The sequence below is a fragment of the Anolis carolinensis genome, chromosome 4 (genome assembly GCF_035594765.1).
Source record: "Anolis carolinensis isolate JA03-04 chromosome 4, rAnoCar3.1.pri, whole genome shotgun sequence".
NCBI classification, from domain to species: Eukaryota; Metazoa; Chordata; class Lepidosauria; order Squamata; family Dactyloidae; genus Anolis; species Anolis carolinensis.
In genome coordinates this window covers 125,411,857-125,430,757 of record NC_085844.1, presented here as the reverse complement: position 1 = coordinate 125,430,757, position 18,901 = coordinate 125,411,857, and the positions used below count along the sequence as shown (strand labels likewise).

General features: G+C 39.3%; 1 protein-coding gene across 4 annotated transcripts; it reads left to right on the top strand.

The window, feature by feature from the left end:
* tor1aip1 (torsin 1A interacting protein 1) lies at positions 1-13,056 on the top strand. 4 transcript variants are annotated; one of them, XM_062977742.1, is made up of 8 exons: positions 3-927; positions 4,998-5,066; positions 5,492-5,566; positions 6,782-6,889; positions 8,455-8,499; positions 9,213-9,281; positions 10,104-10,142; positions 10,842-13,056. In XM_062977742.1, exons 1-8 carry the CDS (start codon positions 426-428, stop codon positions 11,636-11,638), a joined length of 1,704 nt encoding a protein of 567 aa, XP_062833812.1. In that variant the 5' UTR covers positions 3-425; the 3' UTR covers positions 11,639-13,056. The 4 variants fall into 4 exon arrangements, with proteins under 4 accessions (XP_062833813.1, XP_062833812.1, XP_008107121.1 ...); XM_062977743.1 differs by lacking the exon at positions 4,998-5,066 and having other exon boundaries at positions 1-927; XM_008108913.3 differs by lacking the exon at positions 6,782-6,889 and having other exon boundaries at positions 8-927.
* Positions 13,057-18,901: the final 5,845 nt, after the last annotated feature.

Sequence of the window (18,901 nt, the reverse complement as noted above, 5' to 3'; positions counted from 1 at the left end):
AGCTGATGGGCTGGACTCCGGGCTCGTTTTCTCATTTGCTGATTACATGGCCGGGGAATGCTTCGGGGTCCGGCCAGGGCTTTATTTCGCTTGAGCGCACTTTCTCATCTGGGCAACAACAGCAAACAACACCCCTGCCATGTAGTGGGACCAAAGCCCCTGTGGAGCCCAGTGAAGCGGAGGCGGGAGCAGCTGTCGGTCGAAAGCTGGAGAGGAGTTCCTTTGCCTGGCTAAGAGAGGCTCCGAAGGCCTTTGAAGGGGGAGAGGCGCCCTGCGGAGGAACAGTTGGCTGAGTATTAGCGCCGGCCTCCCTCGGAAGGGAAGAAACCAGATTTGGGAGGGAAAAGGGGGTGCTCTTTTACTGAGTCAACAAAAGGCAAGCCGCGCAGGCGCAGAAGGAGACTGGACTGGGTGGGAGGCGCGTTATGCACGCGGGCGAGCGCGCGCCGGGCTCCCCCTCCGAGGGCGGGGAAGAAGGAAGGCTCTTCGGTCACGTGACCCCTAGGCGGCCTCTGAGGGAAAGAGCGTCCCAAAATGGCAGCGGGAGCAACAACAGTAGCACGAGCAACTTCCGGTTCCGGACCTCCACTCCTCACTATCCTCGCGGGCGACAGCGGCAGAAGCGGGAAGTGAGGTTCTCTGAGGAAGTGCTGGAGCTCTCGGCGGAAGGGCCTTTTGCCACACCGTTTGGGAAGCGGGCGAGGATGAAGCCGAGGCAGGAGAGGGAAGAGGGCCTGCAGGAGGAGGGAGAGGAGCAGGAGGACGACGCGCCCGCCTACCGCTTGCGCTCTTCCCGCTTGCGGTATCCCCCCTCGCCATACAGGAGGGTGGAAGAGGAGGACGAGGCCCAGGAGGAGCAGCGGCTCCACGAGGAGGACCAAGAGGAGGAGGAAGGCGGCTCCTCCGAAGGCGAGGAAGGCTGTCACCGTAAGTACTGTCCGCTTGGTCTTTCTTACCACTTTGAGACATTTCCCAGTTGTAGGACACTCCAGTCTTTTCAACCATGGAGAGGTACTGAGCCCAGAGATTGCTTTGACACAGGGGTCCCCAATGCGGCCCTCCAAGGTCATTTACCTGCCCCCCCGACCCAAGTTTAGTCTTAAAGGTAAAGGTTTCTCCTGACGTTAAGTCCAGTCGTGACCTACTCTGGGGGTTGGTGCTCATCTCCATTTCCAAGCTGAAGAGCCGGCGTTGTCCGTAGACACCTCCAAGGTCATGTGGCCAGCATGACTGCATGGAGTGCCGTTACCTTCCCGCCAGAGCGGTACCTATTGATCTACTCACATTTGCATGTTTTCAAACTGCTACCCTGTTTTCCCAAAAATAAGACCTATTATTATTATTATTAAACTTTATTTGTACCCCGCTAGCATCTCCCGAAGGACTCGATGCGGCTTACAAAGGCCAAGGCCTCAACACACAATATAACAATACAAAACAAAAGGCAAATTAAAAACAATTAAAACAGTATAAACAACAAGCAATAAACAATACGCTAAAACATCTAGTAGAAGTTTTGCTGAATTGCTAAATATAAGACTTCCCTGAAGTAAGGCCTAGCAATGCTTTTGTTTGGAAGCATCCCCAGCGCCTGCCAAACAGAACACCAGAGCATTCAGGATTGGTAAATGTACATACCAGTTGTACATGGAAATAATGGTAGTAACAAGAAATTCTTGATAGGATTCACAGTTTGTCTGGTTATGCTGGTTTGTGATGACAACTACTGTACAGTATAGAATAAATGTTCATTTTTTTGTTCAACAATAAATGTGAATTCTTCTTCATGGAAAAATAAGACATCCCCTGAAAATAAGACCTAGCACATCTTTGGGAGCAAAAATTAATATAAGACACTGTCTTATTTTTGGGGAAACACGGTAGGTTGGCAGGAGCTGGGGCTAACAGCGGGCGCTCATTCCGCTCCCGGGATTTCAACCTGGGACCTTTTGGTCCACAACTTCAGCAGCTCAGTGCTTTAACACACTGTGCCACCAGGGGCCCCTAGTTTTATTCTTAGGCTCGCCCAAAGTTTGAAATGATTTGAAGGCACACAACAATTCTAATTAACTTGACTATCTCATTGGCCAGAAGCAGGCCCACACATCCCATTGAAATCCTGATAGGTTTATGTTGTTTTTAATTTTTAAAAAAACATAAAATTGTTTTTATTTTTAAATATTGTATTATTCTTTTGTTGTTGTTGTTTTTTGCACTACGAATAAGACGTGCAATGTGCATAGGGATTTGTTCATTTTTTTTTCAAATGATAATTCTGCCCCTCAACAGTTTGAAGGATTGTGGACTGGTCCTCTGCTTAACAATTTTGAGGACTTCTGCTTGGCATGTTGGTAATGTGTCACTGTAAAAGGATATAAGTAGTTAAGAGTATTTGGGTAGGAGATCCAAATACTCTTAACTACTCACCCTTGAAGCTTACTAGACAATCCTACTACCAAGCATCTGTCTCTCAGCCTTGTTTACTGTGTAAAGTTGTTGCAAGATAATGGTGGATGTTGGAAGAACCATATGCTGTCCTGCCTTGAACTCCTTAAATGTCAGATGGGGTGTAACTATGACAATACATTAATTAAAATTGTATTAAAATACATGTAATTTATAATTAGTATTGGTTAACTCCTAAAATATTGTTTCGTTGTGAGATCGAGTTAAATAAATGTGCTCCAGTTTATATTAAGTTACTTCAGTAAGAGTCTTCAAAGAAGTAGTCATATTAGAATCATAAAGCTGGAAAAGACCACAAGGGCCATTTAGTCCAACCCCTCCCCCATGCCCTGTAAAAACATGTTAGTCCTGTGCAGCATACAAAAAAAGGGGTGGGGATGTATAGTAGCACCTTTAAGACTAAGTATTTTTTTATTCTAAAATGAGCTTTTGTGTATATTAACCCACTTCTTCAAATGCAGAATGGAGTGAGACCTCAAGATACACAGTTGTTGGACTGGGACTATTCTAGGTTACTTACAGGATTGCCTTCTCCTGTACAACCCATGGCCCCTTAGGACACTGAGGTTCTCTGCAGGATGCATACTCCAACCACCCAGAACATGACTGGTTACTGTCACCCACAGGACCTTTTCATCAGCTGCACAAGACTGGAATGACCTGCCAGAAGAGATCTGACAGCTAAACAACTTGTTAGAATTGATAACCCATTTCTTCTGACAGGCCTACCCAGTCAACTTTCAGTCATGAGTTTTAACATTTTATTGCTGCTATATGTTAAATTTGTACCCAGTGTTTGGTGTATGTTTTATAATAATAATAACTTTATTTTTATACCTCGCCTCCATCTCCCTGAAGGGACTTGGGGTGGCTTAAATGGGGCCAAGCCCAAAAATTACAGTAAACGAAAAATAAAAACACATCAAAATAAAATACAGTTATACATGTTAGCCATAATAAAATAGCAGCGATATCAAAGAACATAAGTAAAACCTGAACAAAGTCCACAAAAACAAACTGGGCCAAAGTGCATGGAGTGTATATTACAAACTAGAGAGTGAAGTAAGTAACCAAAGTGCTAACAATTAAGGAGACCTGGAGTGAGGTAGACGTTGGAGTTACATCCAGCTAAAGGGATATTTTTATTCATTCAATTATAATAATGTGTTTTTATATATTTTATTGTATATGTTTTATATTCATAGGCACCCCCGGTGGTGCAGCAGATTAAATCACTGAGCTGCTGAACTTGCTGACCAAAAGGTCGGCGGTTTCAATCTGAGGAGCAGGGTGAGTTCCTGCTGTTGGCTCCAGCTTCTGCCAATCTAGCAGTTCAAAAACATGCAAATGTGAGTAGATCAATAGGTACCGCTCCAGCGAGAAGGTAACAGCGCTCCATATAGTCATGTGGGTCACATGCTGGCTCTTCACCTTAGAAATGGAGATGAGTACCGCCCCCCAGAGTTGGACACAACTAGACTTAGTGTCAGGGGAAACCTTTTACTTTTTTATGTTCATGTTTTCTATAATGATTTTTATTATTCATGAAAAAGACAAAATAGAACATACAGGTGATATGTAAAACTATCAAAACCTACATTTATATAGTGTCCACTACTAATACGCTACTAAACTGCATAGTGTCCACTACTAAACTATGCCTTTCTTTGTATATGTTCTGATTTTGTTGTACCCCTCCTTAAGCTGTCAGGAAGGCGGGCAATAATAATAATACATTTTATTTATTATTACACACATTCCATCCAAGTCTCACTCCTGTGTAAATATGTTATTTGGAAGAAAAGATGTATCTAGTTGTTTGGAAGAAAAGATGTATCTAGTGACTTTATTGTTTCCTTTTACGATTTACATCGCTTCATCTCTAGGTTAGCCAAAACCCTGCAATACAATATGGGTTGTCAAGTTTATGTTTTATTATTGTTTCTGGAAAATTCAGAAATCAAGTTTATTTTTGACACGTTCCTATATTGTTTTCTAAATCTCTGGATGTGAAAATTATACTTCTCAGCATGAGGTGGTGATAGGAGAAACTGAAAGATAGACTTGCAGATGAGTAGCCTGTCTCTATCAAATTTTACATAAGATAAGGAGCAACTGAAACAAGCTGTGTGCAGATCTCTAAATGTTGAGATTGCAGCTCCCATGATCCCTCATTACTGGATATGACAAGAGGCTGCTAGTATTGTACACCAAAATTATGTGGAGGACCTCATGTACCCATTTTCAAACTAACAATGAAAACTGTCAGATCCCCCTAGTTTCTACTTTTGTAAATTCTGCTTTTGCAATGAAAAGGAACGCCTTATGGTATATCAAGGAAAGGATCTCATTGATGAGAAAAAGGAAATGTGCAGAAAATCATAGTATGAAAATAACTAGAAACAGTTGGGAAATAGTAAAAACGGGCCTCTGGATTGTATTTTGAATTCTAACCTGTTTCATTATACTTCTACCTATTATATTTGTTATTTACTATTTCATTTCTAATTGATTTCTTCTGAATTTTGAAGATGAGCCTTCTCTGACCAAAGTTCAAAGGAAACCAGTCAAAAAACCCTCAAATGGCCAAACACAAACAGGTAATCTTTAGTTGTCTTGATTATCGAGATTATCAACTATCTATTGTGTTTGAACTTGGTTGATTCAACAGGATGGTCCTTTCACAGAATGAACAATGATGTTTGCCCCTTTCAGTGACTTTAAAGGTTGTACTTTTAGGATCTCATTACATTCAGAGATGTAGGAAGTTAATGCGGAATACATCAGTTACTTTTAAATGTTGCTTAATTGGCTTGATGAAATTATTTTTCCGGCAGGAACAATTAGATTTAATCCCATGCATTTATTTATGCTTTTGTAGAATACTGTATATGATGTTATTATATTTATCCATTATAAGAAGCAAATTTTCTCATTATTTGGTGGTAATTTAATATGCTTTTCTCATTTTTGTAGCTATTTGATAGTGGAATTTCTTACATTCTTACTTTGTTTCCTTTGATAGAAAGCCCAAACATCTTTGGAATTGCAGATGACTCTAAGCTTGTTCGACCTGCTATTAGGAGAAGCCCAAGGACAGGTAAATGTGAAGTACAACAGTCCAATCAGATAAATGTATTTACAGCACAATTTCCATATGTTATTTAAATAAAAAGACCTTTACCTACACGCAAAAAGAACATAGTGGGGACCAGACTAGCCCTCTGTGGCAGGAAGTCGAGCTTTGGAGTAGGTCCTAAGAAGGCCCTCTTACATGTCCTAAGCTGTGTCAATGCTGAGACCATACAAAAGCTTTCCCATGAGGTTCCTAAGACTTGGGCAAGTGTGTATATGATTTTTCAGATAATCTAGACTACTTATTATACTGTGGGTCCTAAACACAAATAGGGTCCATTTAGTTCAGTGTTGGGGTCACAAAAAATTTGGCAATAGTAAAAGGTTTTAGAACACAGTACATTTATACAAATTTGTTAGCAAAAGCGTGGAGTATTTACAGTGGGCTCTACAGAAAATGTCTGTTGTACACAAAAGGGTAAATCAGCATGTTTATTTTCAGTAAATTTTTGGTTTTTATACTTATTTTTATGTACCTGTATACACGTGGAGATGTAAAAATTCTCTGGCCAAGTCACAAGTAAAAAAAGTTTTTAAAGCCCCAGACTAGACTTAGGAATTTAAGACCATAATTAGCTCTGAGTTGTGTCCAAAAACAAACTAGTAGCCATTAAGCTGTTTTTGTAGAGGAGTTAAGTGTTCCCTGTAATTAGTCCAAGTCAGCAGCCTGGCTACAGGATTTTGGACCCACAGAGTCTCCCTTACAGTTTTCCAATGTGTTATGGTAAACCCAGCTGAATGCAATCAAGGCATGTGTTACTAACTAGCTACAAGAACAGCTTAAAATTTGATGGGCATTGTCAACATGCAACTCAGCTGCAGCTTTTGAGAAGATCTGTTATGGCCATTGCAATACCCACTAATCCCTCTGACATTTGAAAATTTTAAACCTCTTTTTTCCCTTTTTTTTTTTTTTGCAAGGAAGAGGGGTCATCACCTCGAAACAGTTCCCACCAAAAAAAAAAAATGACCAGAAGTGATCATTGCATCTCTTCTAGTTTGAGTTAATAGCATTATTTTAACCTGCACTAGGTTAGCAGGAATATAATTGGTTTTCTAGTCCTCCATGAGTGCCCACACCGGCATTAAAATAGCATAATACAGCAAGATTTAAACCAGTGGTTCTCAACCTGGGGTCAATTTGATATTACATCTGCTCCTTTGGCCCCTCCTCCCCCAGGTCGCAATGTGGTGCTTGGAGGCAGAGGTGCACTCAGAAGAAGGCGAGGAGGCAGGCCCATCTCTCTCTCCCCACCCCCTTCTATCTGGGCTCACGTTCTGCTGTGGGGTGAGTAACCTGGACCGCCTGCGGCGGCAGGGCCACCCCACAGTGACCCTCCCTCCCCCAATACCACATGGGGGGAAGAGCTAAAAAAGGTTGAAGGTACTGCAAATCCCATCATCTGTTGTCCACCCCCCAACCCCTCTAGTGTTTTCTGTTCATCATGGGGCGTCTCGGCTGCCACCCACCTTGAGGGGCTTGGTCGCAGGCAGGAGGCCACAGTATCACCCCTTCTTCTCCCCGGGTGTGTGTGTGGCTGCTCCAGAGCCCTCCCAGGCCACCTCCACCAAGCACTGCCCTTAGCCAGGCTTCCCGTCCTCCTCCTTGTCTTTCTGGGCAGAATGAACATCAGAGGCAGCAAGGCCAGGGTGGTCATCGCACCCAGGAAGATGAGGAGGAAGAAGGGAAGCTGGGCTCAGGCTAGTGCTCAACGGTGGAGGCCTCCTTCTCCTCGTCTTCCTGCGTGCGCTGATCACCCCAGCCTTGCTGCTTCTCTCTGGGCGCCGCCTCCAGGCTCCGGGGCGGGATGCAGAGCCCAGAGAGAGGCAGCTAGGCAGGGTGATTATCACGCCCAGCAAAACGAGGAGGAAGAAGGTAAGCCCGGCTCAAGCTGGTATTTGGTGGTGGAGGCGTTCCATTGTTGGTCTCAGGGTAGCCCTGTGGTGTGGGAAGGAGGAGCGCGGGCTCAGGCTCCGAGGCAGAATGTGGCACCCAGAGAGCCAGCAAAGCCGAGATGGTCATCGTACTAAGCAAGATAACGAGAAGGTGTTCAGAATGCTCTTTGATTGCAGGTGAATTATAAATCCAAGTAACTCCAACTCTCAAATGTTAATATCTGTTTTCTCCAAACCTCTACAGTATTTTCTGTTGGCTATGGGACTTCTGTATTCCAAGTTTGGTTCAATTTCATTGTTGTTGAAGGTACTGCAAATCCCATCATCTGTTGTGCCAACTCCCCCAAACATATTGCTTTTGTGATTAATCACTATGAAAATACATCCTGCATATCAGATATTTACATTGTGATTCATAACAGTAGCAAAAGTAGAGTTATGAAGTAGCAACAAATATAACTTTATGGTTGGGGATCACCACAACATGAGGAACTGTATTAAGGGGTCACGGCATTAAAAAGGTTGAGAACCACTGGTTTAAACAAACAGTTCATATTTTAAAAAGAAGGCAGAATAGGTATATTTAGAAAGTTTTTAAAGTTTTGTCTTTTCCTTGAGGCTGAGAGAGTGTGACCTGCCTATGGATATCCATGGCTAGGCAGGGCTTTGAACCCTCGTCTCCAGAATGGTAATCCCAACACTTATAGCAAGTACATCATGCTATAATGTAGAAGACTTGTAAGTAGATAGTCTGAGATTCTAATTGATGACCAGATACTATATTTATTCCTTTACTTGTATCCTGAAACTGAGCTTTATACTGCAGCTCCAAGTGGCGTAGAAAGATAGAAGCTGAAATAAATGTAGTTTTTCCATTGTGGCATTATGCAAACAATGTTGTCCTTATTGGAGAATAGACTAGATCGATTATTAATGCATAATTTCTTGTTTCAATAGGATTTTCTTATGGCCAAGTCAAAGATTCCACAGTTAACAAACCAGGTTGGATAATTTTTCTTTCAAATTTAAGAAATGTAACCATGTTAAATCTAGTGAAACAAAACTAGTTATGCGGTATTCTAAAGTCTTAATATTCTTTGGCGTATGTTTTTAAGGGAAGAAACATTTCTAACTTTTTTTCAGAAATTGAAACCAATGAAGTGATAAGAGCAAACCTGAAATTTGGAATACTATTTCTCAAATTCATAGCAGACATAACTTAATAAAATGTAACATTTATCTCTTTCACCCTTGCTTACTGCAATAGTTATTTATTTACAACTTAACAGCTTAAACTGTGATGTTTTAAATCTAATGTTCAATTTTGTAGAAATTCGCATAGTTTGCAGAGTAAATCTGCTAGTCATCAAATGTGAACTATTTCACAGTAAACATTATATTTGGGAATAACATCTCCAGTTGTTGTGGTACGTGTGTACACAGACACAAAACTGGATCAGATCTCATTTGGACGTAGACTTAAAAGAGAGGGCATATTTGTTCTTTATACCTCTAATACAACTCTGAGCTTTCTCACAGTGACACCAGAGGCACTACAAGTGGCCAGCTTCTGGTCAAAGGAAATTTATTATAATATCAAGTTTTTAATTTTGACTGTGTTTTTAAAAATACATTATAACTGTGCCCTCAAGTTGCTTCCGACACAATAAATAAATAAACTGTGGGCTTTTAAAAATCCCTATGCTTTTTCTTAGGGTCACTGCATTCTGTTCAGAAGTCACCAGATCATTATCAGAAGACAGATTTGAGGGCCAAAATACAACGTATGTATGCAGCTACTATCTGTATGTGTGTTGGTCATTTGCATGTTTCATATTTGGTCATTCATGTTCATACCTTCAGGCTAAAGTTTTATGAAGAGCAAGTATAGATTTTTGATTTCAGAGGAAGAAACTGGGAAAACTACCTCTGAATATTACTTGCCCAAGTAATACTATGTTTGTAGAATTTGGGGAGAGGTTTTGGTGGGGATCAATAAAAATCTTACATATCTAACACAGATTCTTTATTTATGATATTAATTTCTCTTTTACAACATTTAAATTTTGAAGTGTGGTAATTTCTCTCTGCATTTGCGGGGGGGGGGGGGGGGGAGGGGGAGGAGAGATTTTTAAATAATGGTTTTCTCACTAAATCTGTTGCAGAACTACCGTACTTGTCACTTCCTAGTTTTGTGAATTGTTGCACATCCCATTGATGTGGGCCCTTGGTATCTGCTGGGCTTTGGTTTCAGGACCCTCAGTGGATGCACAACTCGTATTATAAATAAATATATGTAGAAAGTAGCTTCACTTATATAAAATGGAAAATTGGGCTTTTGGGGTTTTTTTGGGGGGGGTGGGGTAGGTATTTTCAGGCCATGGATGGTTGAATCTGTGAATACAGAGGGCTGACTGCAATTTAGACAATTTGAGTACTCAAGAGAAGATATGTGTCTGCATCACATGCTGTTCACACTTTGCATTGCTTGAACCGTGCTATAGTAAATCTAAACATGTCTTCATCTTATAGTATGCTACTTTATCCTAAAGTTAATGATAATTGGATTTTTAACTTTAATATTTTCTTTCTGCTTCTAATTTAAGCTCCTATACTGAAGAAGCTTCCGCAAAAGGTGCCCAAAAGTAAGACTTCACCTTTCCTCTGGACTACACCTCGTTGTGGCTGTGTCTCGTAGTTTAATGCTAAACATTTAAATTATATTAAATATATTTTAATATGCTGTTTAATATTCTTTTAATTTGCTTGTGATCTTACATTAAAATTACAGTCTAGTAACAATATGCAACATATTGTTTTGTGAGAAGTGTCTTCTCGCTCAAAAAAGAGAGAATCTGGTTGAATCTGATGGGTTTTTGACTCAAGAAAGTAATTCTTACCTAGCAGAAATAAACCTATTTGTTCATTTATTTATTTAAAGTATTCATAATCTGCTCTTAAGCCATAAAGATGCTCAGAGTCGCTTACAAAACATTAATTTGCCCAGCAGGCTTACAAATTGCATTGACAAATTTCAGAGAATGTACAGAAGTTACTAACAATTGACCAAGCTGACTACTAGTGTTATATATGTTAAAAGGATTTTCAGAATCTTCAGATTTCAGTTATGAATGTTTTCATATAAACATGAATCTAAATTAGGGCTTTTTGAAGTACGTTTTACCAAGATTGAAGCATTTCTGGGTAGTCCAATTATCCATAATGTGCCACCACATCTGAAATGGTTATATTGAAGATTGGCTGGAGTAACTAAAATTACAAATTTCTAATAATGAAACTGATGCATTACTTACCACTCTCTCTCCCTTGGTTGTGTGCATTAGGTTCTACACAGTCTGATGGGGTATATTCACTTTTTATGATCCTGATACTTCTAGTAGCTTGCATTGCTGCTGGTGGGTGGTATGCATTTCAATATACACCTCCTCATACTCTGGAGAGTGATAAAGCCCTGCAAGCATTCCAGAACCAGATGAAAGAACTCATGAACAACTACCCAAGTCAAGATAAACAGGTGTGGAAGAGAATCCAGACCGCCTTTGAAAAACGTCTCAACTTTTCTCAACCTCATTTGGAGCCAGCTATCTTACTGCTTACTGCTGCAAAAGAGGCTGAAAATTCTCTGAAATGTTTAAGCAATCAGATTGCTGATGCCTTCTCGTCATCTCTGAGTGCTGCCACAATAAGAATTGATGGGGCCAGAAAAGCCACTCTTGACAGTGATACTGTCAAATTCAGTGTCGATGAAATGTTGAGCTCTGGATTCCAGGGAGGCAAGAAAGCAGCTGTTGTGCATCGCTTTGAGTTGCTACCTGCAGGTTCCACCCTGATCTTCTACAAGTACTGTGACCACGAACACGCAGCATTTAAGGATGTGGCTCTACTTTTAACTGTTCTCCTGGAAGAGGAGTCTCTACAAAAAAATCTTCGCCTGTTGGATGTAGAGACGAAAGTAAGGGATTTCCTCCAGATGAAGTTTACCAACTCTAATATGCCTGGTTCTTATAACCACATGGACATAGACAAGTTGAGTGGTCTGTGGAGCCGCATTTCCCACCTGGTCTTGCCTGTGTGGCCTGAAAATATTCTCCCTCAGGAGAAATGCCTGCAGGTAGAATGATGTTTTAAAAATTAGAGCAAAAGGGAAATGTAAGTAAGCTTATGCTTCTTTACAAGTTGGATAAAGTGAATTTCCAGCTTGTTGTTCAGAATGACCTCCATCTATGTAGTTCAAAGCTCAAAAGAAACTGGAATTTCTATAAGGAACTTGTAGAACATGAACATAGCTGTTCACCCTTGTCGATCTCTTGAATAGGGCCATCCAGCTATTTGTGACATTCCCTATAATCCTTTCAGGGAATACTATGATTGGACAAAGTAATGTGATAACATTGTTTTATCTATGTGAAGTTTATCACAAAAATAACTGCAGGCTGCAGAGTGTGATCAAGACTTCATATAAGTAACAATTCCATTCTGTACTGTTTGGCAAGACCTGTGGATTTTCAGAATTCTACTGTAACTGCAGGTTTTCTTATAATGTTGGCTGTAGATTGGTTTGTATTCTATCAATCATATGTGTTGATGGAACTATACAGGTCAAAATATCAATCAATGGTAATTCAGCTTTGCTGAGATACCCTTGAATACCGACATCAGCATAGGTGTTGCATTCACCAGTAGTAGTAAGAAGACTGCTGATGCAGTGGCTACACTTATCGAAAGAAAGTTGCTTGGTTCATCTGCTACAACTCATTCCGACCAGCCATCCCAGAAAATGTTTAGCTGTGAAGACCTACAAGGAACCTGGGCTTTGAAGAAACGGGGTTTTCAAAACATTCTCTTGACAAAGGCCTTCTTTTGCAGCAGCTGTGTAAGCTAGGTAAAAATGAAGTACACGAGAACAGTTGGCTGTTAGAGCAACAACATAGTGTATCAGCAGGGTTCCAGTTCTTATCTTACATGAATTCCTGTTTCTGAAAATGATCAGTAGATACATGATATGCACTGCTCAAAATTATTTGAATTTTGAAATTGCTGTACAATTCTGCTCTATTCCGTAAGGCTCTTCAGTCTTTTTTGGCCCATTGTCAAACAGATCAGTATAAGCTCCCTTCAAATGCAATACTAGAAGGAGAAGAAATCTAACTTTTTCCTGGGGCTCTAGCTACACTGTCCATCCAGTAAAGGAAGTACTCCGGACACTATGTACATTTTCAAAAGACTAATTTTAAAAAGCCGAAACACTGGATTGGTGTTCTTTGCAATAACTTTGTTTGATCTATCCTTAAAATCACTCCAGAAAAAAATGTGAAAATTAAATTTGAAAAATATTTTGAATAAGTACAGATGAATAGTATTTTTGTGAAGAGGAATTTATTTCAAAAATAAATTCAAGTGCCCGCTCCCGTTTTAATTTGATAATTTAACAAGCACACAGTTTTCCATGTAAATCTTACTTTGACAGTTTGCGAAATGTCTAATGTGCATTTATATGTCTCAATCCGAACAACATATTAAAATGTGGGCCAAAATGTTTGCAGGTTTTATACTTGAATGTGATTTCCAAAATACACACTAGTTGGCTTTCAATACACACTAGTATACTAGTTGGCTTTCAATATTACTAAGCAACATAGATTTTATTGTATTTAAGGTTCGTGTGAAAGCTGCATTTTAGAAACAAACAGCCTTTATGAACAGGGCTTTTGAAGTTTTTTAAGATTCTTCACCTGAATGTAACTTCTGTGTGACTTGTTAACAGTGGAAAGCTCTTGTCTGCTTTTGGACTCCTGAAAAAAAACAACTTGACCATGTTCTAGAAACTCACGAGAACTTAGATATGCATTTCAGCTACACATTCCTTACAAATCATCAATACAATGCATTCTTGGATTATGTTAAAATTGAAATTTGCAGCTTGAGGGAAGAATTCCTTACAATATATTGCTCTAGAAAAACACATTAGAAGCCAAAACACAAAAAGCTAGTTTATGTTCATAGAGACTGTTTTGTGTATAGGAAAGTACATCATAATTTCAACCATAGCCTTATAGGGCAAATTATTTTAATATTATGATCTTATTATTTCAAAGGAGAGGACAATTTGGAAATGGTGATGGCTATTTTAATTTTTAAATACACTTTAGTTTTATAATTCGGTTACTGCTTTTTCATATTTGTGCTATCTTTCAAAAAAAAAACCTGGAATACTGAAAAATTATGATAAAATTATTTCTGTAGTTCATGAAAACTAAGCACAACACAGACTGTCAGTCTGTTGCTGAAGGAACAGGTTATTGCATGCCTGGATAGGCAGGTGTGGCCCAAGTGGGGTTGAGAGGCAAAAATTGGTTGATCCCTGCTGTGGAGCATAACTGATATCCCTGTCGATTTTCAGCACTAACAACTCTTATTTAACCTACCACCCCTGTTTAAAGTAGGTAACACCTGGGCAGGAGATGCATAATTCTTTTCTCTGGTCTGTGCTCTGCAGAAGTGTTTCCCAATATCGTTCTTGTATCTTTGTATATGCAAAATCTTTCTTCTAACATGGAGCTATAGTTCCTCCCCCAAATAGAGAGGTGATCATGCTGCTCACCCAAACGAACAGTTTCTTAACGATTCAGGCACTTTGCTGTCTTTTGACTATTCATTCTGTTTAACATTTATCTTGACTCGGTATATTTCAGTTGAAAATTTGGTGGAAATTCCCAGAAGTTTCTGGAGTGGAATCTGATTTCACTAAACATGCATGTGACAGCCATGTGACTAGAAATAACGGGCAGAGAGGCATATGAAGGGTATTCCTGCTTGTGCCCCTGAGTTAAATTATGTTACCTCATCCTGACCAGAGAACACAAGAACGATAGATAATGCTAGGTACAGGGACAGATGGTTGAAACCACAAAGCTGCCTGCCAGAAAGTTTGCATTTTGGCTACCAGCCATGAACTTAAGCAACACCTTTCCATTTGCATTTTGTGCCAGCAAATAGTTAATGACTTATGATGACAAATAGGCAAACCTATCATACAGTTGTCATGGTAAGGTTTGTTCAGAGGAGGGGATTCCCATCTGAGGCTGAGAGAATGTGACCCAAGGTCAGCAGTAGGTTTCCGTGGCTATTTAAGATTAAAACTCTGGCCTCCAGAATCCTAGTCCAGTACTAGAACCACTTCATCATGCTGAATCCATTTCCATAGATAGTAATACTAAGTGATTTAGCAAAGCCAATTCCCTCATCCTTCCTACACCCCCTTTTACTTCTGTCTTGTCTTCCTGAACTCTAGTATCTCAAAGCAATGACAGTTAGTGTTCCTCAACAGGTAGATTGTTTTTTAAAAAAATAGTATTTTCATTTACAAATTAAATTCATGTTTGTTTTAGGTGGTATGTGAGGATGCTACAAAAATATACTCCAGTACTTTATTTTAGATTCGCCATCTTTTGAGCCAAAAATACTGTTTTTCTTTCAAAATGATCTAGCAAATGTTCAGCATTAACAAAAGAAATATCAGAGATGACGTGACTTAAATTTAGCAGGGCAGCCTTGAAGAGGCTGATTATAAAGCATCTGCTTCCAAACAAAAAAGCTAAGGTCTCTGGGTGTAGCAAAACTAATCCAATACCTTTCTTTCCCAACCACAACTAAAAATAGTTCAGTCTGTTCCCATAACTCAATCCAGAAGGAGTTATGAAAGGGAAAATGCAAAGATTTGCTTTGGTTCACTTGATGTATAAAGCATGTGCCTTTTGATGGCTCATATGGTCTTTGCTGTAGGCTGTAACCTGGTTACACACAAAGCAGCCAGTCATATTGCCGGAATCTAACCAGTCTGAATCCAATGAAATAAGACATCTGTTCTGAGGCCGTTCTTGACAAACATTCATTTCTGTTATAGAGATGCAAAAGCAGAAGGTAAGATGTTCTAGCTTAGGGGTACCCAAACTAAGGCCCACGGGCCAGATGCAGACCTCCAAGGTCATTTACCTGGCTCTCGCCCTAAACTTTATAGACTTTGGATCATCCTGAGTATGAAACGATTTGAAGGCACACAACAACAATCTCATCAGCCAAGATCAGGTCCACACTTCCCACTGAAATACTGGTAAGTTTATGCTGGTTAAAATTGTTCTTTATTTGAAATATTGTATTATTCGTTCATGTTTTGTTTTTGTTTTTTGCACTGCAAATGGGATATGTGAGTGTGCATAGGAAGTCATGTATTTTTTTCCCCAAAACTATAGTCTGGACGTCCAACAGTCTGAAGGACTGTGGTTCTCTGCTTAAATAGTTTGAGGACGCCTGTTCTAGCCTCCAGTGATACCAAGAAGGAAATTTTAGTCCTTTCAATTAGTTATAGAAAGAGTAGCTTTTAGTAATCTCAATGACAAAAGAAAACATGGCTCTTATTGCAAGTAGCTGAACTGTAAAGAAAACATTAGGGTTTCTGCCATTATTTAAGAAGGATGAGGGCTACTGATTTGCATGTATTTGCATATCTAATAATGCCCAAAATATGGGGGTCTTGCAGCCATTGTTGCCCTGCAAGTCCCAGCATTCCTCACCATTGTTCAGGGCTTCTGGGTGTTGTAGTTCCACAAATCTTGAGGACTGCGTGATTCTCATCTTAAAGGCAAAGAAGTTACGTTTTTTATTTATATTTATTTGCTTTATCTTTATCCTACTTCTGATCTAGGAACTCAAGGCAGCTAACAGCAAATGTGATGCAATGCAATTAAAACAAATACATGAAAATATTAGCATGAACATTAAAAAATCAAATATTTGTGTCATAGAACCTAAAAACATTAAAATACATTTGAAACCATACACGTGTATCCCAACATATGTGCTGACAACATTGTGCAACTTAGACCCCTTCCATACAACTAAATAAAATCCCATATTATTTGCTTTGAACTGGGTTATATGGCACTGTGGACTCTGATAACCCAGTTCAAAGCAGATATTGTGGGATTTTCTTTCATATTCTGGAATATAGGGCTGTGTGGAAGGACCCTTAAAGAAACTGGTTCCTCAATCTGCATGTTTTCCTGTTCCTTATTTAAGTATTGAACCTTCAGTTTCATCATTTAATCACAACATAGCAGTTGAGAAAGGTTAAAAGGAAAACAAAAGTAAAGTTTAATAACATGACCTCATAGATTCAATGGACAATAAACACAAAAGTAAGTTTTTATAACATTGTCTCATAGATTCCATTAACAGCAAATAAACACAATCCTGCATGCCTTGATATTGATTAACTTCTTGGACTATGCATCAAACTACAGAATTGTGATCTCACAACAATCTTCATCTCACCCTTCGCTCCTTGATTCAAATAGGATACCAAAACATGAAAGAAATAAACTTCAAAATACAAAAACTTTTTCTCTGAGTTTGGTCTCAAAGGGTCCTACAAGATCCCCTTGTATATTAGTATTTTTTAACTTTCACTTATGTTGATGTAGAAAGATAGCTTTTAAAATACTTTAGCCTCAGGCACTTCCAAGCCAGGAGTGGGAAAAGCTGAATCTGAAGTTCCCCCCAAAAGTCCTGAAATCCTAAACTCTTTTGATTGGCCCAACTTGAGGCTATCTAACAGGGAATCTGTAACACACCTCTCATCATTGCTTGGTGGACGATTGACTCATTTCTTTCCTTCAGTCATTCCTTTTGTCATATTCCTTCCTTTCCTTCTCCTTCCTACCTTCTTTCTGTAATTTCTCTGTTTTCAGAGTGTTCTTTATTTACTGTTCTGATTTTAGAGTTTTTAAATACATGACTCAATCAGGCAACTAACACTTCTGAACAAAGGATTCCCCCAGCCAGGAATGAAACTTGCAAGGCCATTCATGCTAATCAACGTGATTAATTACAACATTCACACTCACCTCCAACAGACAAGAGTCCTTTCTCCCACCCTGGACCTTACATCTATATATATAAATGAGTGATGGCATCACGGCAACCCACAAAACAACAAAACTACAGGCCCCCCAACCTCGAAATTTGACAACACAACCCATCATCCACGCCTCTAGGTTGATACAACAAAAAGAAAAGAAAAATAAAGTCCTAATTAGAGGGAGAGCAATTGTTTTTATCCAATTGCTGCCAGTTTAGAGGGCTAATCTCTGCCCATTTGGTCTCCTAGCAACCAAGGGACAGCCAGGGTTCAGTTAGGGGACAGGCAGATTTAGGCCTCACTTAGGCTTCTTCCACAGATTATCTAATTTGCACTGGATTATATGGCAGTGTAGACTCAAGGCCCTTCCACACAGCTATATATCCCATTTATAATCTTATATTATATGCTTTGCACTGGATTATCTTGACTCCACACTACCATATAATCCACTTCAGTGTGCATTTTATACAGCTGTGAAGAAGGGGCCTCATATAATCCAGTTCTAAGCAGATAATATAAGATTATCAATATACAGTAGAGTCTCACTTATCCAACATAAACTGGCCGGCAAGATAAGTGAATACGTTGGATAATAAGGGATACAGGAAAAGCCGATTAAACATCAAATTAGGTAATCGTTATACAAATTAAGCACCAAAACATATTATACAACAAATTTGACAGAAAAAGTAGTTCCATGTGCAGTAATGCTATGTAGTAATTACAGTAGAGTCTCACTTATCCAACATTCGCTTATCCAACATTCTGGATTATCCAACGCATTTTTGTAGTCAATGTTTTCAATATATCGTGATATTTTGGTGCTAAATTCATAAATACAATAATTACTACATAGCATTACTGCGTATTGAACTACGTTTTCTGCCAAATTTGTTGTATAACATGCTGTTTTGGTGCTTCATTTGTAAAATCATAACCTAATTTGATGTTTAATAGGCTTTTCCTTAATGCCTCCTTATTATCCAACATATTCGCTTATCCAACATTCTGCCAGCCCGTTTATGTTGGATAAGTGAGACTCTACTTTACTGTATTTACAAATTTACCACTAAAATATCACAATGAATTTAAAACACTGACTACAAAAACATTGATTATGAGAAGGCAGACTGCGTTAGATAATCCAGAACATTGTATAAGCGAATGTTGGATAAGTGAGAATCTACTTTAATATGAAATAATTACTGGGATAGAATAATGCAGAACAATATAATCTCTAAAACCAGGACAGTAAATAAAGACCAACAGTCTGAAAGCAGGGAATTTTGAAATTCCACAAAGGAAACAATCAGGGCCAGCTAACACCTCCCAAGAAAGGATTCTTCCAGAAAGGAAGCTGAGATGGGAGTGAAGCACTGTGTATTACCAAAGTCATTATTATTATTATTATTATTATTATTATTATTATTATTATTATGTTGCGGTCAACCGTGAAAATGAATA

Bases quoted from the DNA above. Each gene is read 5' to 3' on its own strand.
- tor1aip1 (XM_062977742.1), top strand. From the start codon at position 426: ATGCACGCGGGCGAGCGCGCGCCGGGCTCCCCCTCCGAGGGCGGGGAA. The intron at 928-4,997 runs GTAAGTACTGTC...TGAATTTTGAAG, and splicing joins AGGCGAGGAAGGCTGTCACC to ATGAGCCTTCTCTGACCAAA. The intron at 8,500-9,212 runs GTTGGATAATTT...GCTTTTTCTTAG, and splicing joins TTCCACAGTTAACAAACCAG to GGTCACTGCATTCTGTTCAG.